General features: G+C 46.6%; 1 protein-coding gene across 1 annotated transcript in view; it reads right to left on the reverse strand.

Annotated features, from left to right (window-relative positions):
* The window catches only part of LOC143956883 (C-type lectin domain family 10 member A-like), an 86440-nt gene extending 62528 nt beyond the window's left edge, over positions 1 to 23912 (reverse strand). Inside the window, exons 1-5 of the mRNA XM_077467044.1 lie at positions 23780 to 23912; positions 20453 to 20515; positions 17745 to 17834; positions 11671 to 11703; positions 4400 to 4510 (exon numbers count right to left, since the gene is read on the reverse strand). Coding sequence (XP_077323170.1) covers positions 4400 to 4510; positions 11671 to 11703; positions 17745 to 17778 — 178 coding nt within the window. The 5' untranslated portion in view covers positions 17779 to 17834; positions 20453 to 20515; positions 23780 to 23912. The remainder of the gene's footprint in view (positions 1 to 4399; positions 4511 to 11670; positions 11704 to 17744; positions 17835 to 20452; positions 20516 to 23779) is intronic.
* Between the last annotated feature and the right edge of the window lie 946 nt (positions 23913 to 24858).

Below are 24858 nucleotides of genomic sequence, written 5' to 3' on the forward strand. Positions count from 1 at the left end.
TTTATCATCAACTCTACGGTTTTTATTTTTTGCTACATTTTTAAAAAAAATATGTTTTTTTTTTTGTTTCAGTTGCAAAACTTTATAAATAAGTACGTTTTTCTCCTTCACTGATGGGCACTGATGGGGCTGCACTGACGGCCACTGATAAGGCGGCACCGATGAGGTGGCACCAATGAAGTGGCACTGATGAGGTGGCATTGATGGGCACTGATATGTGGCACTGATAGGCGGCACTGATGGGCACTGATAGGTGGCACTGAGCTAAACTCTACCCTGATACCCTCTATTCCCAACTTAGAGACTGAGTTTGTTCAACTGTTTTATGCAAAATAAAAATCCTAACAAGGAATTCAGGTGTCGGTCTCTACAGTTACTGGGTTATCAACCCTGGGAACCCCCTAGACAAGGACAACGAGTGCGAGCTGGAGGAGGTAATCGGTAAGCCCAGAAAAATTCAGCAGCTCCTTCGGGGGTTAGTGCTACATTTGTGTCGATGGGGGTGCTGCATGCATGGCAATGGGGGTGCTGTATGCATGTCAATGGGGGTGCTGTATGCATGTCAATGGGGGTGCTGCCTTCATGTCAATGGGGGTGCTGCATTCATGTCAATGGGGGTGCTGCATTCATGGCAATGGGGTTGCTGCATTCATGGTAATGGGGGTGCTGCATTCATGGCAAGGGGGGTGCTGCATTCATGGCAACGGGGGTGCTGCATGCATGGCAACGGGGGTGCTGCATGCATGGCAACGGGGTTGCTGCATTCATGGCAACGGGGTTGCTGCATTCATGGCAATGGGGGTGCTGCATTCATGGCAACGGGGGTGCTGCATTCATGGCAACGGGGTTGCTGCATTCATGGCAATGGGGTTGCTGCATTCATGGCAACGGGGGGTGCTGCATTCATGGCAATGGGGTTGCTGCATTCATGGCAACGGAGGGTGCTGCATTCATGGCAATGGGGTTGCTGCATTCATGGCAACGGAGGGTGCTGCATTCATGGCAATGGGGTTGCTGCATTCATGGCAATGGGGTTGCTGCATTCATGGCAATGGGGTTGCTGCATTCATGGCAATGGGGTTGCTGCATTAATGTCAATGTGGGTGCTGCATTAATGTCAATGGTGGGGCTGCATCCATGGCACTTGTGAGGCTGCATTGATGGGCACTGACCCTTATTTTGCTTCACAGTTCTTTTTTAAAATGTAAGACTTTTTCCTGAAACTTCCTTTTTAAAGTGAAGGTGCGTGTTATAAGCCGATAAATACGGTACATCCAAATAACACGCCCAAGCTCATCTCTTCACCACACACAGCTACAAAGGCAAGAGAATTCTTGTTGGGCAGTTTTAGTGCTTGGAAGAACAAACTAATGCCACGTACACACGGTCGGAATTTCTGACAGCAAATGTTCGATGGAAGCTTGTTGCTGGAAATTCCGAAGGTGTGTACACAATTCCAACGCATTAAAATTCAAGCAGAAGAGCCGCACTGGCTATTGAACTTCAGTTTTCTCGGCTCGTCGTAGGTCATCGTGTTCTTGATGTTCGGAATTTCTGACCACATCTGTGTGACCGTTAAGGATGAGCCGAACACCCCCCTGTTCGGTTCGCACCAGAACCTGCGAACAGACCTAAACTTCGTGTGAACTTTAGAACCCTATTAAAGTCTATGGGACTCGAACTTTCAAAATCGAAAAGTGCTAATTTTAAAGGCTAATATGCAGGTTACTGTCCTAAAAAGTGTTTGGGGACCTGGGTCCTGCCCCAGGGGACATGTATCAATGCAAAAAAAAAGTTTTTAAAACGGCTGTTTTTTCGGGAGCAGTGATTTTAATAATCACTGCACAAAGTGTCATTTCGCAAAGGAAAAAAAGTCATTTAAAATCACTCGCGGCTATAATGAATTGTCGGCTCTCCGTAATACAGAGAAAACTCATTGAAAGTCATTGATAAAAAAAAAAGGATCGGGTTCCCCCAAATTCAATTACCAGGCCCTTCAGGTCTGGTATAGATATTAAGGGGAACCCCGCGTCAAATTAATTTTTTTTTTTTTTAATTAACTAAAAATCCATACCAGATACTTTATCCGAGCACGCAACCTGGCAGGCTGCAGGAAAAGAGGGGGGGGACGAGAGAGCGCCCCCCCTCCTGAATCGTACCAGGCCACATGCCCTCAACATTGGGAGGATGCTTTGGGGTCCCCCCCAAAGCACCATGTCCCCATGTTGATGGGGACAAGGGCCTCATTCCCACAACCCTGGCCGGTGGTTGTGGGGGTCTGCAGGCGGGGGGCTTATCAGAATCTGGAAGCCCCCTTTAACAAGGGGACCCCCAGATCCCAGCCCCCCCCCTGTTTGAAATGGTAAGGGGGTACAAAAGTACCCCTACCATTTCACAAAGAAAGTGTAAAAAATTGTTAAATAAGACAAACACACTTTTGAAAAATTCCCGCCGTCACCTGAACCCGCCCCCCTCTGAAGCTAGTGGGGAAGCGCGGGGTCACCCACACGTCATTGGGGAAGCCCAGCTTCCGCACTAGCGTCAGAGGGGGGCGGAGTCAGGTGACGGGTGGCCCCGCCCTCCTCATATAAGAAACGCCAGGCCGCCGGGATCCCGCAGTGTCTCCGACAGTGGAGACAGAGAATGCATGGATGGACTGCGCTGTGCTGGACTGAAAATCACCCGTCACTGGATCAGATCAGCCATCGCTGGACCCCGGAGAGATGATCATCCTTCGCTGGATAGCAAGAATGGATTACCACCGCTAGAATCTTTTTTTTTTTTTTTTTTTTTTTTTTTAACAAAGGAATTTTTCAAAAGTGTGTTTGTCTTATTTAACTATTTTTTACACTTTCTTTGTGAAATGATAGGCCCTTACCTTCAAATGGGGGGGCAGGATCTGGGGGTCCCCTTGTTAAAGGGGGCTTCCAGATTCTGATAAGCCCCCCGCCCGCAGACCCCCACAACCACTGGCCAGGGTTGTGGGGATGAGGCCCCAAAGCATCCTCCCAATGTTGAGGGCATGTGGCCTGGTACGGTTCAGAAGGTGGGGCGCTCTCTCGTCCCCCCCTCTTTTCCTGCGGCCTGCCAGGTTGCGTGCTCGGATAAAGGGTCTGGTATGGATATTTAGGGGGAACCCCACATAATTTTTTTTTTTAATTTGACGCGGGGTTCCCCATAATATCCATACCAGACTTGAAGGGCCTGGTAATTGAATTTGGGGGAACCCCACGCTTTTTTTAATTTTTTTATCAATGACTTTCAATGAGTGTTCTCTGTATTACGGGAGCCGATAATTCATTAAATGATTTTAAATGACTTTTTTTCTCTGCAGAAATGACACTTTGTGCAGGGACTGTTCTAAGCACAGGAAACATGCGCCCCTTCACAGGCATACTATAGACACCCCCCAGGTACGAAATTTAAACGAATATTACACTTTCATTGTTTCACTTTAATCATTATTAAAATCACAGCTCCCGAAAAAAACATCAGTTTTTTAAACTTTTTTTTGCATTGATCCATGTCCCCTGGGGCAGGACCCAGGTCCCCAAACACTTTTTAGGACAGTAACTTGCATATTAGCCTTTAAAATTAGCACTTTAGATTTCTCCCATAGACTTGTATAGGGTGTTCCGCGGCTTTTCGAATTTGCCACGAACACCCCAAATTGTTCACTGTTCGGCGAACAGGCAATGTTCGAGTCGAACATCAGTTCGACTCGAACTCGAAGCTCATCCCTAGTGACCGTGTGTAAGCACGAGAAGTTTGAGCCAACATCCGTCCGAAAAAATCCATGGATTTTGTTGTTGGAATGTGCGATCATGTGTACACGGCATAAGACCGAATTTTAATGGTTTAAAGCATGTCAGGCAAAATGCTCGGTCCTCACACATGTTCACTTCATCAAATCTGGCCCCCTTTGAAAAAAGTTTGGATACCCCTGCTGTGGTCGGTTGAATACGCTGTACATATGTGCCATATGTGTGTACTTCATAGGCGGGGTCAGGGCATCCACCAGACTTGTTATTTAAAAGAATAAAGTTGATCCTCATTTCAAAGCGGGGCAGATTCAGCACCCAAATTTCAGTTCTCTGAGCCTGCTTCACTGCAAACCCAGGTAAATTCGTCTCATCTCTACTGAACATTACATGTGGGCCTAGGGCTGTGTGCATGCAAATACAATCTGCTTAGGAACACCCATCATGGCATTTTGATTTTTTCACAACGCCTCCTCCCAAGAGCCAGCATACCTTTTGCATGAGGACTGAGGGCTCTTGAGAGGAGTACTGAAGCCAGGTGCTGGAAAGTGTTCAGGAAGATATGTACAGCACCTTGTTGGCCATTCCCACCAGCCGGCAAAGAAAACAAAGATGGCAGATGTAATAGTGATACTCACAGTGAATAAACTGGAGAATTGTGAAGAAGACCAAAATTAGGAACATGAACATTACAATAATCACAAGGATGAGGACGACCCAAAAGTGCGTGTTCTTTGGTGCCGGAGTCCCTGGAATAATTATAGACAGAATGGGTTATGGATAAGGCAGAATATTTCAGCAGAAATTGGATTACAACATGGTAGTGAGATGCATACATGAAGACATTTGGGTAAAGGTTGGATGATCTATGAAGCAATGTTCTACATGCATAGCTCCACTATCACTACTGAATGACTGACATGTATGTGTTGTGTGGTCAGTTGTACACCCCTCTGTGCACCCCTCTTAGGAAGACTTGTTGATGGAGGTGAGGAGGAAAGGCTCATTGATGGAGGTGGGGTCAAAGGCTCATTGATTGAGGTGGGGAGGGAAGGTTCATTGATGGAAGTGGGGTTAAAGGCTCATTGATGGAGGTGGGGAGGGAAGGCTCATTGATGGAGGTGGGGAGGGAAGGCTCATTGATGGAGGTAGGGAGGGAAGGCTCATTGATAGAGGTGGGGAGGGAAAGCTTATGGATGGAGGTGTGGAGGGAAGGCTCATTGATGGAGGAGGGGAGGGAAGGCTTATGGATGGAGGTGTGGAGGGAAGGCTAACAAATGAAGGTGGGGAGGGCAGGCTTGTTCATGGAGGTGGGGAGGAAAGGCTCATTCATGAAGGTGGGGAGCGAATGCTCATTGATGGAGGTGGGAAGGGAAATTTCATTGATGGAGGTGGGGAGGGAAAATTCATTGATGGAGGTGGGAGGAAAGACTCATTGATTGAGGTGGGGGAGGGAAGGTTTATTGATGGAGGTGAGAAGGGGAGGCTCATTGATGGAGGGGGGAGGAAAGGCTCATTGATGTAGGTGGGAAGGGAAGGCTCATTAATGGAGGTGGGGAGGGAAGTCTCATTGATGGAGGTGGGGAGATTTATTGATGAAGGTAAGAAGGGAAGACTCATTGATGGAGGTGAGAAGGGAAGGCTCATTGATGGAGGTGGGGAGGGAAGGCTCATTGATGGAGGTGGGGAGGGAAGGCTTATGGATGGAAGTGTGGAGGGAAGGCTCATTGATGGAGGTGGGGATGAAGGCTCATTGATGTAGGTGGGGAGGGAAGATTCATTGATGGAGGTGAGGAGGGATGGCTCATTGATTGAGGTGGGGGGAAGGTTTATTGATGGAGGTGGGAAGGGGAGGCTCATTAATTGTAGTTGGGAGGGAGAGCCCATTGATGGAGGTAGAGAGCGAAGGCTCATTGATGGAGGTAGGGAGGGAAAGTTTATTGATGGAGGTGGGAAGGGAAGGTTCATTAATGGAGGGGGGGAGATTTATTGTTGAAGGTAAGAAGGGAAGGCTCATTGATGGAGGTGGGAAGGGAAGGCTCATTGATGGAGGTGGGAAGGGAAGGCTCATTGATGGAGGTGGGAAAGGAAGGCTCATTGATGGAGGTGGGGAGGGGAGGCTTATGGATGGAGGTGTGGAGGGAAGGCTCATTGATGGAGGTGGGGATGAAGGCTCATTGATGGATGTGGGGAGGGAAGGCTCATTGGTGGAGGTGGGGAGGGAAGGCTCATTCATTGAAGTGGGGGAGGGAAGGCTCATTGATGGAGGGGGGAGGGGGGATGGAAGGCTTATGGATGGAGGTGGGGAGGGAAGGCTTATGGATGGAGGTGGGGAGGGAAGGCTTATGGATGGAGGTGTGGAGGGAAGGCTAACAAATGAAGGTGGGGAGGGAAGGCTTGTTGATGGAAGTGGAGAGGAAAGGCTCATCGATTGAAGTGGGGAGGGAAATTTCATTGATGGAGGTGGGGAGGGAAATTTCATTGATGGAGGTGGGGAGGGAAATTTCATTGATGGAGGTGGGGAGGGAAGACTCATTGATTGAGGTGGGGGGGGGAGGTTTATTGATGGAGGTGGGAAGGGGAGGCTCATTAATTGTAGTTGGAAGGGAAGGCCCATTGATGGAGGTGGGGAGGGAAGGTTTATTGATGGCGGTGGGAAGGGAAGGCTCATTGATGGAGGTGGGGAGGGAAGGCTCATTGATGGAGGGGGGGAGATTTATTGATGAATGTAAGAAGGAAAGGCTCATTGATGGAGGTGGGAAGGGATGGCTCATTGATGGAGGTGGGACGGGAAGGCTTATTAATGGAGGTGGGGAGGGAAGGCTCATTGATGGAGGGGGGAGGGAAGGTGTAGTGATGGAGGTGGGAAGGAAAGGCTCATTGATGGAGGTGGGGAGGGAAGGCTCATTGATTGAGGTGGGGGAGGGAAGGTTTATTGATGGAGGTGGGAAGGGAAGGCTTATGGATGGAGGTGGGGAGGGAAGGCTTATGGATGTAGGTGTGGAGGGAAGGCTAACAAATGAAGGTGGGAGGGAAGGCTTGTTGATGGAGGTGGGGAGCGAAGCCTCATTGATGGAGGTGGGGAGGGAAATTTCATTGATGGAGGTGGGAGGGGAAGACTCATTGATTGAGGTGGGGGGGAAGGTTTATTGATGGAGGTGGGAAGGGGAGACTCATTAATTGTAGTTGGGAGGGAAGGCCCATTGATGGAGGTGGGGAGGAAAGGTTTATTGATGGAGGTGGGGAGGAAAGGTTTATTGATGGAGGTGGGGAGGGAAGGTTTATTGATGGAGGTGGGGAGGGAAGGTTTATTGATGGAGGTGGGGAGGGAAGGTTTATTGATGGAGGTGGGGAGGGAAGGTTTATTGATGGAGGTGGGGAGGGAAGGCTCATTGATGGAGGTGGGGTGGGAAGGCCCATTGATGGAGAGGGGAGGGAAGGTTTATTTATGGAGGTGGGACGGGAAGGCTCATTGATGGAGGTGGGGAGGGAAGACTCATTGATGGAGAGGGGAGGGAAGGTTTATTGATAGAGGTGGGATGGGAAGGCACATTGATGGAGGTGGGGAGGGAAGGCTCATTGATGGAGGTGGGGAGGGAAGGCTCATTGATGGAGGGGGGGAAGATTTATTGATGAAGGTAGGACGGGAAGGCTCATTGATGGAGGGGGGAGGAAAGGCTCATTGATGGAGGGGGGAGGAAAGGCTCATTAATGGAGGTGGGGAGGGAAGGCTCATTGATGGAGAGGGGAGGGAAGGCTCATTGATGGAGAGGGGAGGGAAGGTTTATTGATGTAGGTGGGACGGGAAGGCTCATTGATGGAGGTGGGGAGGGAAGACTCATTGATGGAGAGGGGAGGGAAGGTTTATTGATGGAGGTGGGATGGGAAGGCTCATTGATGGAGGTGGGGAGGGAAGGCTCATTGATGGAGGGGGGGAAGATTTATTGATGAAGGTAGGACGGGAAGGCTCATTGATGGAGGGGGGAGGAAAGGCTCATTGATGGAGGGGGGAGGAAAGGCTCATTAATGGAGGTGGGGAGGGAAGGCTCATTGATGGAGAGGGGAGGGAAGGCTCATTGATGGAGAGGGGAGGGAAGGTTTATTGATGTAGGTGGGACGGGAAGGCTCATTGATGGAGGTGGGGAGGGAAGACTCATTGATGGAGAGGGGAGGGAAGGTTTATTGATGGAGGTGGGATGGGAAGGCTCATTGATGGAGGTGGGGAGGGAAGGCTCATTGATGGAGAGGGGAGGGAAGGCTCATTGATGGAGAGGGGAGGGAAGGTTTATTGATGTAGGTGGGACGGGAAGGCTCATTGATGGAGGTGGGGAGGGAAGACTCATTGATGGAGAGGGGAGGGAAGGTTTATTGATGGAGGTGGGATGGGAAGGCTCATTGATGGAGGTGGGGAGGGAAGGCTCATTGATGGAGGGGGAGAAGATTTATTGATGAAGGTAGGAAGGGAAGGCTCATTGGTGGAGGTGGAATGGGATGGCTCATTGATGGAGGTGGGGAGGGAAGGCTCATTAATGGAGGTGGGGAGGAAAGGCTCATTGATGGAGGAGGGAGGGAAGGTTTATTGATGGAGGTGGGACGGGAAGGCTCATTGATGGAGGTGGGGAGGGAAGGCTCATTGATGGAGGTGGGGAGGGAAGGCTCGTTTATTGAGGTGGGGGAGAGAAGGCTCATTGATGGAGGGGGGATTTATTGATCAAGGTAGGAAGGGAAGGCTCATTGATGATGGTGGGGAGGGAGGGCTGATTGATGGAGGTGGGGAGGGAAGGTTTATTAATGGAGGTGTGGAGGGAAGGCTTATTGATGGAGGTGGGGAGGGGTAAATCATTGATGGAGGGGGTGAGGGGGGGCTCATTGATGAGGATGGGGAGGGAAGGCTCATTAATGGAGGTGGGGAGGGAAGGCTCATTGATGGAGCTGAGGAGGGAAGACTTGTTGATGGATGTGGGGGTGGAAGGCTTATTGATGGAGGTGAGGGGAGGGAAGGCTTGATGGAAGTGTGGAGCAAAGGCTCATTGATGGAGGTGGGGAAGGGGAAAGTTCATTGATGGAGGTGGGGGGAAGGAAGGCTCATTGACAGAGGTGGGGAGCAATGGCTAATTGATGGAGGTGGGGAAGGGGAACGCTCATTGATGGAGGTGGAGAGGGAAGGCTCATTGATGGAGGTGGGGAAGGGGAACGCTCACTGATGGAGGTGGGGAGGAAAGATTTATTAATGGAGTTGTGGAGGGAAGGCTCACTGATGGAAGTGGAGAAAGGTTCATTGATGGAGGTGGGGAGGAAAGATTTATTAATGGAGGTGGGGAGGAAAAGCTGACCTGTGTAGTCCGCTCCAAGAGAAGAGCTACTGGAGCTCAAATAGCTAAAAAAGTGAATGCTATTTCTGATAGAAAGGTGTCAGAACACACAGAGCATAGCAGACCAGTCAGGGTGCCCATGCTGACCCGTGTCCACCAATAAATGTCCTTACAATGGGCACAGTAGCATCAAAACTGGAGAACGGAGCAATGGAAGAAGGTGGCCTGGCCTGGTGAATCCCTTTTCTTTAACATTGTGTGGATAGCCAGGTGCTTGTGAGTCACTTACCTGGGGAAGAGATGGCACCAGGTTGAAGTATGGGAAGAAAGAAAGTTGGCAGTGGTGGCCCGTCCATTATGGGCGAACGGGCCCTGCCCCCCATCCATGCGTCCGGCACCCTAATCTAGAGTTAGGGCACCCATATGCATGGATTTCAATGGGGGAGTGTTTTTTGTGCAACTCATGATTAGAGCAAGAGGCACTAATATGCTTCAAAATAAGATGGGCACGGGGCGCAGAGCACTGCGCTCCGAGTCCACCCAGTTGTGTGAGAATAGCGAATTAATATTTGTTATTCTCACACTGATCCACCTCCTGGCCAATCAGGAAGGGGGTCGTGAGACCCATCACCATATTGGCTGAAAAGACAGGCAATCCTATTGGACACCTAGGTGAAGGAGGGATGAGAAGCAGAAGCTGCCGTGATGCAGAGGAGGAGAAGAGATGCCAGTCGCAGTGCTGCCCGCCTGGACCCTAGATGCAGCAAGTGCTGGGTGAAAACCAACCACGCCTCCCGGGGGGGTCTGGGTGGGTGTAGCGGGTAACCCCACCAGCGGGAGTGGGGGGTGGGGGGTGCCAACGGCCAACCTAGGCGGTGGTTGTTTGCCGCCCCCAAAATAAACAGCAGCCTCCACTGCAAGTTCGCAGAGGCAGTGTGATGCTTGGGCAATTTTCTGCTGGGAAACCTTGAGTCCTGCCATTCACCCGAACACTTTAGCAGCCTGGGTCACCTTTGGGTGCCCCAAGTAGAGTAGTTATGTGGTGCACAACAGATTTGTGTGTGACTATCTTGGTTACTTGGGGAGCCACAGTCCAGTCTGAATAATGTGTCTGGGTTTCAGCCCACATGATTCAAAACCCGAACTGTCCGGGTGAATCTTGGACAGGTGGCAACCCTAACCTCCAGCTGTCAGAGCTGCTGTGTGTATGAGAAAAGATAGAGAAAGGACACAGCTGCTGTAGGGCTGTGTATGTAGCCTGAGGAAGCCCTGCCCACCACCTGGGAACACAGAAAGGAAGAGGAAACTGAACTGATGTGGATCCTGGGAAGGACAGAGCCTGCTGGGAGGAGCCATGACTACTGTAGGATGTTGCCCCATGGAGACTGAGCCTGTACTACAGATCCCAACAATACCAGGACTGTGCAGAAGAAGAAAAGGAAAGATCCTTCTGGGCTTGGGGCAAGCTGCCTATTGAATGATTTGCCACATTTCTGTAGACACAGAGAGCCCAAGTCCCTGATATCTCCTAGCCTTTGGGAATGTGTCAGGGATGGCTTAGCCCTTTCTCCTCTGGGCTGGCCGCTCAGCTGTCGGCTAATTGCCAGCTCTCTTCTCTCTCCACAGTTACCAGCTGTTCCCGATGATGCTCATCTGACCTGCCTATTTAAAGCCTTCCAGCTCATTTCTCCATTGCCTTCACGTTGGTCACATCACAAGGAACCATCTCCTGCTGTTTGTTTCAAGACTTTCTTGCTGACATCCCTCCTGGCTTCTTATCCTGCTTGCAGTTGCTCTCCTTGGATCCCTGACTTCTGGACTGGCTGATTACCCGATCTGGTTTATGAACTTTGGACTGGCTGACTACCCCGATCTGGCTATTGAACTCTGGCTATGCTTCACTACACTTTTTTCTATTTACCTTTTTATTTTTATTATTAATAAACAAGTGTTATTTGATTGTACTTCTGTCTCAGTCTGTTTCATGGTTCCTGACAGAATTCCACTGTCAAGCCTGCTGTTGCTGCCTGGTCATGGGGAGGATGTCAGCACAGCTGGCATCACTGAGCCTGGAGGTAAGTTGTCATCATAGGTGAAGGCGAGAGGCTGCTGGCCATAAACTCTGCACATTATATAAAGGAACAGTGTTGCCCGCTTGGACACTGTTTGGACATTTACACCCAGGATTGTGGCGCTCACATTTGAGTGCTCCGACGCTGGATTTGGGCACTGGCTAGTGGGAGAGGGATAGCCAGAGATGGTCAGACCCCTTTCTTTGTATCACCCCTTAGTTAGGACTCCCCTTAGTATAGGGATTAGGGGTAAAGTCATCACCCCCCTTTGTTCTTTACTAAGGCATACAGTCATTTTGTAACTGTTTTTATTTACTGATTGAAATTTTTATTGCTGCTTTCCATTCTTTTGGATGTTGAGTTGTTGTTGTTACAACAAATGTTCACCCTTCTGTCCTGGTGTGTCGGAGAATGTGGTGCTGCCCAGAGAGTCATTGGGACTTGGAAGAGGGGGCCTGAGAAACAGCACAGCTTCTTTGGGGGGTAAAGATGAGAGAGGAAGATGCTTATCATATGAAAACTCACCCTTATCATTTGCTTCATTCTTCATCATTTCATCTGAGGATAAAAAGAGACCTTAATATAGATTTTCAAACATGTTTAAAACCCAGAAAGGGTTTTCAAGAAATGCATTGCAGATATAACGGTTCTCTCTGAGTGCCAGTCTGAATCCTCCACTCAATATCTCCTGGCACCATAGATCCCGCTTTGATAGTTTAATTGGAACGGCCTTTAAATTTGATTCAGTAAATCTAAACCCTGACTGGAAGACGTCATAAGCATTTTTGCATCTCAGAGCTGCTGTTCTTTTATCTCTGTAACAAACTGACTGTATATGAGTTATAACCTCTATAAGACATTGATACTGATCTTATAAGAACTCATTGTCCACGAGTCATTAATACATTCTTTGGTTAAAAATGGAATACATGTGTCTTGTTGCGTGGTTGTGTTTTGTCTACTTAAACTAGAAATAAAGGGAAAGATTTTTCTTTAAATTTTGGATGGGTATTACCCCTCTCAGGCTGTAGGCAGGTGCAGTCTGTTTTCTCCACAGCAGGTGGCACTTGGCCGTAGTGGCACTGTTTCTGGAAAGGAAATCAGGAGGAACGAGGTCTAATAGACTCACCCAGGGCAGAGGCTTTTAAAATGCCTGAATGCTAGCCTCTTGCTTACCAACTATGGGCCCTGACATTTGAGGGAGCTAGAAGCATTTGGGAAGATGTTCTGTTATGTAATGCAAAAAGACATTGTTAAAAGGGCCAGGGTGGTCTCTGCCAACTTGGGACTCATAGCCAACTGTCGGGTGATGCCTGGCCATAATATGTTTATTGAAAGTAGGTTTCCTGCTATTGACTGAAGGTGTTCTGTGTTTATACTTATGATTATGTGTATTGTGTCTTCTGAGCTAGAAGATGGCAAGTCTGGCCTTGAAAGGTCAGACCTCTGAGTCACCTAAGCTGGTTAAATGACTAATTAATTAGCTCCTGTTTCTGGTTACAGTTTTTATTGTTAGGGTAATCTGATCAGAAGGGAAGAACCTCCTTCTCAAGTGTATAAAAGCCTGTATTCTTGTTCAAATAAATTATTATTCTGGTTTACTCCAAAACTGGTATTGCCTAGTTCTTGGGGTAACTATAGCCAGACTTGTGGCTCTTGGGTTCCAGAACTTGGGAAGCAGTTTTATGGCAGAGATACCCAACAGGTTCCTCTAATTATTATTCCTATTATTATTATACAGGATTTATATAGCGCCAACAGTTTGTGGAGCGCTTATGGTTTCCTGGGTCACTGGAGCAGCTATCCTATTGGATGCTTCTGACACATTTACTACATCTACTTAAGGCCCTGGCTCTTGGGTTTTAGCATGCTTTGGCGGGAGGAGAGAGTAGGGACAGGTACCTCTTCTGCAAGGGTCATTAACAGCACTGGGGAAAGGTTCCAGACTAGGTGGGCAAGCGTAGGGCCTCATCTCTTCTGACTGACTCCCAATTGGGGGCAGATGGCCAGGCTGCATTTGGCCCACTCTCACTAGAAGCTGTTATTCCAACTGGAGTCTACCGTGTCACACTACTGAACTGTGAGTGTACCTGGCTGGGTGGGTGTCCCACCAGGCTTGTTGTGAACTGTTGCTACATTCATTCAATGCCAGTTCTATTGCACCTGCCTTTGTGAATTATTGTCTCTGCACCACACTTCACCACACCTACAATGTGTCCCATTGGAGAGATTTCCCTTCACTTCCTGTCCATCCCATAGCTACAACAGGAAGTAAGAGGAAATCTCTCCAAAGTGAGGGAATCCCTGGTTGTCACCAGAACTAGTGTCCCCATTGGAAGATTTCCCCTCAATTTCTGTTCTGGTGACCACACAAAGTTTTAGAATTTTTTTTTCACTTTCAGTAATAATGGTAAACATGAAAAATAGAGATGAGGTATCTCCTTAACGGGGGCACAGACAACAATAAAGACTAACGGGGATACTAATACATCTCCACTCCATCCAAAACTAAAAATAAGTCTGTTTTCATTTATAATTTAACCACCTCCCACCCGGCCACTGCACATATACGGCTGGGTGTGTGCTTCCACCTTCTGAGTGGACGTTCAGGAACATCGCTCAGAAGGAGGGGGATCGCTTATGAGCATGCCAAAGCAGCAGCTCGATCCCGATGCGCTCGTATCACCTGGACATGGTGCATCTCCGATCGGCAGGAGGGCTCTGTGATTGGCCCTCCTGATCACGATGGCTGTGTCCAATCACAGCCGTCATGGGATGTAAATTAAGAGCTGGTTGCTAGGCGATCGGCCCTCCGCTCCTCCCACGGAAGTTGTCATTGAGGAGAGGAGAGCAGATCGCTGCAGCCAGCCAGTGATCAGTAAGTATGAGCTGTTTCTTACAGCTTTTTACACACTGATCATCGGCCCAGTGTCCCCACACAATGTAAACACACAATGTCCCCAAAACACTGTCCCCACACAGTAAAAACAACTGTCCCCCACATATTTAAAAGTAAAATCATATGTCCCAATGATCATCTGCACACATATGTGTGTGATCATCTGCGCACATCTGTACATGATCACACAAACCAATTATTATACACGTAGCGGAATTTTTTCCCCATGGCACCCCCCATGTTGAGGGCACGCGGCCTGGTACGGCTCAGGAGGGGGGGGGTGCTCGCTCGTCCCCCCCTTTCCTGGCCGGCCGGGTAGCGTGCTCGGATAAGGGTCTGATGTGGACCTAGGGGGGGGACCCCCACGCCGATTTTTTTTTTTTTTTTTGGCGTAGGGGTTCCCCTTTAAGTCCATACCAGGTGACGGGGCCAGCGACGCCTCCTTCGCTGGTCCCGGCTACCTGGAGACGCGCTCAAAATGAGCGGACTTTTCTCCGGGCGGGAAAAGTCTGTTTATTTCAAAAGTACGGCGGACTGGCGCACACACGGCCGGATTGTCCGCCGAAATGCGAGTCCGACGGAAAGATTGGAGTGCAAAACTACTTTCTAAGTCCGCCGTACTTTTGGGTAAAAAAAAGTCAGCCGGAGGCTACACACGGGGGGATTGCTGCCGGACTTTTTCCCTGGATTGTTTGATCGTGTGTACATGGCATTAGTGAGTACAGACTGGTGTGAGAGATCCCTGTGCTGTTGCCACCCCTTATGTGCTAGAGTCAGTGTTGCTCATAGGTGGCATTGTTCATGGTGTGCTGGTATAGTTCAGTCCAATATTTGCTTGTGCAAGGACTATGCTCAGATTTTCAGGAGGAAGCTTACTGTTCACAAATTACCGCTTAAAGTTACTATAGTATACCACAGTTACCCTACACCTATCCAAGTTCAAATTCTGCAATAAAGCATCAGAAAAGCACACCCCAAGACTGGTTAATGAGCCAAAGGAGTGACTATGACTGTGTGCCTGGCTGTGGGTATACCTATGAGAAAAAGGACCCAGGGAGATAAAATAGTAGCATTCTACGGGAGGGAGCACTATGCATGGAAGGCATCTGGCTCCATTCTTGGCATCTTACAGATAACAGAAGTGGGTTGGGAGTGTACACGGCATTTTGGTACTGCAGGCAGTGCACACACACCAGAAAAAGTGCCAGGACCAAGAATGTCTCTGACTGAGAAAAATATCAGTTGACAATAGTCAAAGGGGCAGGAGGCCCTGCGGTACTACGAAACAGTCCAGGCAAAAAGTTATTCCAAAAATGAGTAAAAGTATTTTTATTACAGATCCAATGTATTTCAGAGGTCAGAGCACATCCCCTTTATTAACTGCTTAAGGACCGCCTCATGCCAATGTACGTTGGCAGAATGGCACGGCTGGGCACAAGCACATACAGGTACGTTGCCCTTTAAGGGCCCGCCGGCGGTGCACTCATGACCCGGTCCTGAGCTCCGTGACCGTTGCCGCGGGACCCGCGGACCCGATCGCCGCCGGTGTCCCGCAATCGGGTCACAGAGCTGAAGAACGAGGAGAGGTAAGTGTAAACAAACCTCTCCTCGTGCTTCCTACTGAGGCTGTCACCGATCGTCTGTTCCCTGTTATAGGGAAAGATGATCAGTGATGTCACATGCCAAGCCACGCCCCCCCTACAGTTAAAAAAACACATAACGTCATACATAACCCCTACACTGCCCCCTAGTGGTTAACCCCTTTACTGCCAGTGACATTTTTACAGTAATCAGTGCATTTTTAATCGCACTGATTGCTGTATTAATGCCAATGGTCCCAAAAATGTGTCAAAATTCTCCAATGTGTCCGCCATAATGTAGCAGTCACAATAAAAAAAAAAAATCGCTGATCGCCGCCATTACTAGTAAAAAAAAAAGTAATAATAAAAATGCCATAAAACTATCCCCTATTTTGTAGACGCTATAACTTTTGCGCAAACCAATCAATAAATGCTTTTTGAGATTTTTTTTTTTTAACCAAAAATATGTAGAAGAATACGTATCGGCCTAAACTGAGGAAAAAAATGTTTTTTTTATATATTTTTGGGGGATATTTATTATAGCAAAATGTAAAAAAAAAATTACGCTTTTTTTTCAAAATTGATGCTTTTTTTTGTTTATAGCGCAAAAAAAAAAAAAAACGCAGAGGTGATCAAATACCAACAAAAGAAAGCTGGAAAATGGTCCGGGGCTTAAGTGGTTAAGGCTGGTGTCAGTGCTCTCTATCACGGTGCTGGTGTCAGTGCTCTCTATCACGGTGCTGGTGTCAGTGCTCTCTATCACGGTACTGGTGTCAGTGCTCTCTATCACGGTGCTGGTGTCAGTGCTCTCTATCACGGTGCTGGTGTCAGTGCTCTCTATCTCTGTGCTGGTGTCAGTGATTAAGCAGGAGCGGACTGACCATGCCACTAGGGGGCCCCATCAGGGTTGCCAGCCTCAATAAAACCAGGGACAGTATGTGTCTGTGTGTGTATACCAGCCTTTCTCAACCTTTTCAACACAGAGGAACCCTGGAAATAATTCTCCGGTCTCGGGGGAACCCCTGCTAAAAATGAAAATTTTACAACTCATCATACATTAGTGTGATGGTCAATGAGAAGAATGCTTCTTACACTTGTGGTTATTGGGGAGAATTGCCCCCTTACAGATAACTAAAAAGATCAATGGTGTCCTTGAGAAATTACCTGAGAGGCAGAAATTGACCATTTCTCAGGGAACCCCTAACAACTCTAGAGGAACCCAAGGGTTCCACAGAACCCTGGTTGAGAAACCCTGGTGTATACTGTATGTGTGTGTGTGTGTGTGTGTGTGTATACTGTGTGGCCCCATAATCTCCTATTGCCCGGGGGCCCCATAATCTCCTATTGCCCGGGGGCCCCATAATCTTCTATTGCCCGGGGGGCCCATAATCTCCTATTGCCCGGGGGCTCCATGAGTTGTCAGTCCGCCCCTGGGTTTAAGTAAGGCGTTTCCTGATCTGAGGACCGATTCCGACACAGGTGTCAAACTGTCGGCCCTCAAGCTATGGCAGAACTACAATTCCCATGAGGCATTACAAGGCTGACAGTTACAAGCATGACTCCCACAGGCAGAGGCATGATGGGACTTGTAATTCCACAACAGCCGGAGGGCCGCCAGTTTGACACCCCTGAGCTAGGGGGTATGTGAGTAGACTCGTTATCTGGCAGCTGATGAGAACATCTAGGAGACTGAGAAGACCCTTTAGCTCTCAGCTGACAGGAGAAACTGGAAGGCTGCTTAACACCAGGTTCTAAAACCACATACTGTATACACCAAACATTTTTTGGGGGGGATTTTCTGGCCCTTGAAAGGCATTGACTCTGTAAAAAAATCTTTTACACTATTTTGGAATAAATTTGTGGCTGGACAATCCACTTCCAGCGTGAAGCTTCAATCTTAGACTTTTACTGTAACATACAAAGGAGATAATGGATGTTCATTCGCGTGGAGAAGCTACCAACCCGGAATCCATAAAATGAGTCCAAATATAACTTCTAGAGGCAACTGGATAATGCTAAACCCCTAGAACTATTCTTCTTTTTTGTCCTCGTGGTTCTAATGCATCTTCACTCCATCCAAAACCAGCATTCTACAGGATCCCATCAAAGCTCTGACTTACCCGACTCCGTCTCCAGATCTTCTGTTTTGCTCATTGTGCACCGAGTGCAAATGGAATTTCCGAATGCCGCGTGATCTGCGTCTTCTAATACTGGCAACATACAAAGGTGAGTTTACCTGATACTATGTTACATTTTCTAGGTGCATAAAACACAAAAGTAGATTCTTCTTATCATTATTATTATTACTATTAGTAGTAGTGCCATAAACCAGGTGTGACCAGACTGTGTGGATTGCAAAGAGGAAACCAAAATGCATGTAAGTGAATATAAACGTTTATTAAGATTAGTGATATAGAAATACACAAACACCTCCAATAGCAAACAGTGACAATAAACCAAACAGTGACCCACAAATAATAAATAACTATACACAGTAGATGGGGAATACCGTAATCGAGAACGTAAGCCAGGCCAGGGTCATACACAGAGGATGAGCAGATAAACAAGGGCAGTTCCAGAATCACAAACGTAAGCCAAGCCAGGGTCATACACAGGGAATCGGCAGATGGGGAAAGGTGAATGGGAATCAGGGCACAACGCAAGGATGAAAGGGAACTGGAACACACAAGGGACAGGATCAGGACAGGCTTGGGATGGGGCTCAGATACAGGATCGGGTACAGGTTCAGGGCACAAGGACGATACCAAGGTGATGAGAGCATTAATCAGCCAGGTATTTATATGCATGCCTGTGATTAGCCTCAAGTGACACCTAAATGCAGGAGGTGCTGTCTGCTCCACACTGCTGGGAATCCCCCGCTGGCGGACACCGGTACTACAGTCCAAGGATCCAACAGTGCCACCAACAGGTGAAACCCCCACTACAGATCCTGAGTGTTGGAAGGCACCCGCTAGTGGACACTGGTACTGCGATCCAAGAGACCGACAGCACCACCAACGGGAGAGCCCTTTCCTGACAAGTCAGCCAAGCCAGGGTCATACACAGGGAATCAGCAGATGGGGAAAGGTGAATGGGAATCAGGGCACAAGACAAGGATGAAAGGGAACTGGAACACACGAGGGACAGGATCAGGACAGGCTCGGGATGGGGCTCAGATACAGGATCGGGTACAGGTTCAGGGCGCAAGGACGATACCAAGGCGATGAGAGCATTAATCAGCCAGGTATTTATATGCATGCCTGTGATTAGCCTCAAGTGACACCTGAATGCAGGAGGTGCTGTCTGCTCCACACTGCCGGGAATCCCCCGCTGGTGGACACCGGTACTACAGTCCAAGGATCCAACAGTGCCACCAACAGGTGAAACCACCACTACAGATCCTGAGCGTTGGAAGACACCTGCTGGTGGACACTGGTACTGCGATCCAAGAGACCGACAGCACCACCAATGGGAGAGCCCTTTCCTGACAAGTAGTAATATTAATGGTGTTGTTTATAGCTTGTTGTTGTTGGTAATGATGGTAGTTCTTGTTGTTTGTAAATTAATGGTAGTTGTTTGATACTTGTTTTTGCTTTTAATTATTGGCGATTGTTTATTATTAGTTTGCTGCTGTCGATTGTTTCTTTGAATGTATAAGGAGAGCAATAGCACCACACCAAAGGTTAAAGGGGTTGCAAAGAGAATTTTTTTTTTTTAATAATAAACATGTTATACCTCCACTGGGCAGCTCATTTTGCACAGAGTGGCCCCCGAACCTGCTCTTCTGGGGTCCCTCAGCGGCTGTCTCTGCTTCTCCCCACAGGTACTTCTCACATTCATGCGAGCTCCCTCACATGGTGGGAAGCACTTGAGGGCGCGCTCCCGTGATACAGCCGGCGGCTATAGCCGCTCACTGTATCACTCGGCCCCGCCCCCCCGGCACGCCGCGTCATTGGATGTGATTGACAGCAGTGCGAGCCAATGGCTGCGCTGCTTTCAATCCATCCACTCCAGCCAATCAACGGGCAGGCTGAGTGGCGAAGAAGATGTCGGGGGCGAGCGCGAGACATTTTCGAGGGGTCAGGTAAGTAAAACAGGGGGGCTGGGGGGGGGCGGTACTGTCAGATGTTTTTTCACCTTAATGCATAGAATGCATTAAGGTGAAAAAACGTTTACCTTTACAACCCCTTTAAGTAGTTCAATATTTATTTTGATACAGAAATCTAAAGACAAGGACAACAAGCCTAACCATAAGAGGTTACAAGAACTGACCCTATATTAACCAGAAAAATATAACAAACCAACAACTGTTAAAAGGAGAGATAGAGGGATACAAAGTAAAATTGTTTATAAGCATTGATTAGTCAGGAGATAGAGAGATACAAAGTAAGATTGTTTATAAACATTGATCAGACAGTAGATAGAGAGATACAAAGTAACATTGTTTATAAACATTGAGGAGATAGAGAGATACAAACTAACATTGTTTATAAACATTGAGGAGATAGAGAGATACAAACTAACATTGTTTATAAACATTGAGGAGATAGAGAGATACAAAGTAACATTGTGTATTCTCGCCTCTCTGCCCTGTGGTCGGGTACATGATGAATCACATTTTATGTACAACTAAAATAGCAGCATAGAACTGAATTCTGAATGAAGATTACACACACACTTTCTGATTGAAATGTACAAGCTGAGAGGTATAGCTTGTATATACGATATACATCGCATACATATAAATTAATAACAGTTCAGAATACTAAACTTCAATATGAGTTTTAAGCTGGCCACATGTTAAGCTGGAAGGTTCAAAAACATTCACCTGCTTATTTTTTGAGGTTGATCAATAAGAGTAATGATGGGCGTTCATCAATCTGTAATAAATCTGGAGAAAAAGATCTGAGTATATGATCAAAACGTTCACATTTAGAAATGACCAACAGCAAAAAAAAAAAACACACACACACACACACAAAACAAACACATTGTAATGCAATCAGTAGATAAAATAAAGATAATAACACAGACAGCTGAATTGGTGTAAAAATCTTAATATTTCTTGCAAAAGTAGAGGCTGGCTTTGGACCTGACGAGATTTTCAATTGGTTAGGAGGAATGTCCAAATTATCATACAATCTGACTGTTCTAATGCATCATATAATCAGACTGTAATAATGCATCATACAACCGGTGTGTAATAATGTATTATATGTTCAGACTGTAAAAATGTATCATACAAGCAGCGTGCAACAATGTATTATACAATCAGACTGTAATAATGTATCATACAACCATGAATATGACTATAAGTAATAAAAAAAGGTTTTTAAAAAATATATAAAAATGAAGGAACACTATCATCGTTTAAATGTTACAAAGAATATAACAGAATGACAGATTGTAAAATATAGTAGGACAAACCCCCAAAAAATTCTTCAAATATATTAATAGTAAAAAGGTCAGGTCTGAGCATGTGTGCCCTTTACAAAATAATCTGGAGTGGGTGACTGGGGACAAAGAGAAGGCAAATGTATTAAATACTTTCTTCAGCTCCGTGTATACAAAGGAGCATGGGGGAGCTCATGTCCATAATGGAGGTGGTAGTGACACAGCCCCGAATGATCCACAATGGCTCAAAAGTGACATGGTCCAGAAATATTTGGAAAGAATAAAGGTGGATGAAGCGCCTGAACCTGATGGCATCCACCCACGGATCCTAAAAGAATGACGCTCTGTCATTTCAATTCCATTGTTTCTAATTTTTAGGGACTCGTTAACGACTGGAATGGTACTGCAATGAATTGGCACAGGGCTAATGTGATGCTCATAATTTAAAAAGGGAACAAAGTCTTTACCAAGTAACTATAGACCTGTTGTTAGTTTAACTTCTATAGTTGGGAAGATACTGGAGAGTTTAGTAAAAGACCACATAGACGAGTTCTTGCTGGGAAAAAAAAAATGTAAGCAACAGACAGCATGGATTCATGAAAGACAGAAGTTGTCAAAAAAATCTGGTTTCTTTTTTTGAGGAGGTAAAACCTTGGACAGAGGGGTGGCGGTGGACGTGGTATACTTGGACAGAGTGGTGGAGGTGGACGTGGTATACTTGGACAGAGGGGTGGTGGTGGACGTGGTATACTTGGACAGGGGGGTGGTGGTGGACGTAGTATACTTGGACAGAGGGGTGGCTGTGGACGTGGTATACTTGGACAGAGAGGTGGATGTGGACGTGGTATACTTGGACAGAGGGGTGGAGGTGGACGTGGTATACTTGGACAGAGGGGTGGCGGTGGACGTGGTATACTTGGACAGAGGGGTGGCGGTGGACGTGGTATACTTGGATTTTGCAAAAGCGTTGGATACAGTTCCGCACACACGGCTCATGTGTAAGGTAAAGTCTACAGGTTTGGAAATATCAGTTTGTAAATGGATAGAAAACTGGCTAAAAGACAGAATTCAGAGAGTCGTGGTTAATCATTCTTACTCTGAATGGTCTAAAGCTATCAGTGGTGTACACGGAGGTTCAGTGCTGGGACCCTTACTTTTTAATATCTTTATAAATGATATTGGATCTGGGATTAAAAGTATCTTTTCAGTCTTTGCAGAGGACACCAAGCTATGCAGTGTAATAATGTTCTTACAGGATGTCTCCAATTTACAAGCCGACCTCAATACTCTGTCTAATTGGGCGACTATGTGGCAAATGAGGGTTAATGTTGATAAATGTAAAGTTCTGCAGTTGGGGGTATAAGAATATGCATCATACATACTAGGGGGAGTACAACTTGGGGAATCAATGGTGGAGAAGGATCTGGGGGTTTTGGTAGATCATAAGCTCAATCATAGCATGTAACGCCAACCTGCGGTTTGCAAAGCGAGCAAAGTTCTTTCTTGTATTAGGAGAGGTATGGACTCCAGAGAGAGAGATATCATTTTTCCACTCTGTACAAATCATTAGTAAGACCTCATCTGGAATATGCAGTTCCGTTTTGGGCTCCAGTTCGCAAAAAAGGATATCAGGGAACTGGAGAAAGTGCAGAGAAGGGCAACCAAACTGATAAGAGGCATGGAGGAGTTCAGATATGAGGAAAGATTAGAGGAACTGAATTTATTCTCTCTTGATAAGAGGAGATTAAGGGGGGATATGATCACCATGTACAAATATATAAGGGGTCCATATAGTAAACTTGGCTTTGAGTTATTCACTTTAAGGCAATCCCAGAGGACAAGGGGGCACTCTTTACATCTAGAGGAAAAGAGATTTCATCTCCAAATACGGAAAGTTTTCTACGCAGTAAGAGCTGTGAAAATGTAAAATAGACTCCCTGCAGAGGTGGTTCTGGCCAGCTCAGTGGATTACTTTAAGAAAGACTTGGATTATTTCCTAAATGTACATAAAAATATAACGGGGTACTGACATTTATAGGTAAAGTTGATCCAGGGAAAATCTGATTGCCTCTCGGGGATCAGGAAGGAATTTTTTCCCCTGCTGGAGCAAATTGGATCATGCTCTGCTGGGGTTTTTTTTTTGCCTTTCTCTGGATCAACTGTAGGTATAGGATTGTGTATATGGGATTGTATTTTATTTGTTGGTTGAACTGGCTGGACTTGTGCCTTTTTTCAACCTGACTATGTAAGCAGACTGTAATAATATATTATACAATTAGACTGTAATAATGTAGTCATTTCTACAATCTACTATCTAATAATTGTAACTAAAATCGTTATAATGTATCTATTTTTTGTCTCCTAAAACCTCATCCAGATCAGGACAACATTGGATCTTATAGATATTTAGACTTCCATACAGTTCTAGGTAAACTTACTAGAACGGTTCATGTATGGACAGCGTTTGTGGACTTCAAAATAAATATAATATATAAATATAAATTCAGTGAAAACCTAAATCTAAATCTAAATCTGACTTAATAATAATGCAAAGTCCCCTCTATTATGTGCTAGCTACAAATAATATTACAATGGTTACAAAAGAGCTAAAATATGCAAACAGTGATATATATATATATATATATATATATATATATATATATATATATATATATATATATATATATATATATATATATATATATATATATATATATATATATATATTGTATATGAAATTCATTTTGGAGTCACATCCCACCTAGAAAGTCCAGCAGTCTGATTCCTGGATTACAATTCGATCACCCTGATCGCCCCGATTCCTCCCGTCCGTCGGTGTAATGAGTCAATAACACAAAACATTTCCTGTCTTAGACATAAACTCTCTCTCTCCTCCCCTTGTCATATCACCCCGTACGGGTTTGTGAAAAATACTTTTTATCAGTTGGAAAGATCAAAGTGAAATCTATGTAAATCGTGTTGAGCAGTTAGTGATCTCAGCAGATGGGTAGTGCAGTCTGCACACTGAAAAGAACAAAGAGCTGTTGGACAGAGCTGGAGGAAAAGGGTTGGGATAGTGAGATCTATAACTTGAGTCAGAAGATTCAATTTAAAGTTATGTTAATAAAATGCTAGCAGGTTGGCCAGCCAGATCTTGGAGAATGTTGACAGAATCTTAAGAGATTTGGGTTACTCTGCATTCCCCAGGATCTTGTCGACAGGAGGCTAATGTCACCTACTTATATGGAAGAACTCACAGCTACTTTTATGTAGCATTTTAGGGAGGGGGCACTTTAAATAAGTGGACCTTGCTATTAAGATGGAAGGTCTGCTTTAAAAACCACACCTTTCAGACCATGGTTCATGTTAGATTCATAATTAGGGTGCAACAGGAAATATGGCCAACATGCACAGCCACCCCCCCCCCCCATTTACATGATTGTAGGGTACCTCTCCCCAAGATCTCCGCCCGGAAAGCCGCATTTATTCAAAGGAAACTGTTGATGAAAACTGTAGTAGCTGTCTCTTGGTTTCACCCCCTACCCACCTCCAATCTCTGACCCTTGGTTCTGCCCCCTACCCCCCTCCAAGCTCTGTCCCTTGGTTCCACCCCCTACCCAACTCCAAGCTCTGTCTCTTGGTTCCACCCCCTACCCATCTCTAAGCTCTGTCCCTTGGTTCCACCCCTACTCACCTCCAAGCTCTGACCCTTGGTTCCGCCCCCTACTCCCCTCCAACCTCTGTCCCTTGGTTCCACCCCTTACCCAACTCCAAGCTCTGTCTCTTGGTTCCACCCCCTACCCACCTCCAAGCTCTGTCCTTTGGTTCCACCCCCTATGC

This window comes from Lithobates pipiens, unplaced genomic scaffold, assembly GCF_037356315.1.
Source record: "Lithobates pipiens isolate NorthernLeopardFrog02 unplaced genomic scaffold, aLitPip1_a1.2 Scaffold_44, whole genome shotgun sequence".
In the NCBI taxonomy this organism is placed as follows: domain Eukaryota; kingdom Metazoa; phylum Chordata; class Amphibia; order Anura; family Ranidae; genus Lithobates; species Lithobates pipiens.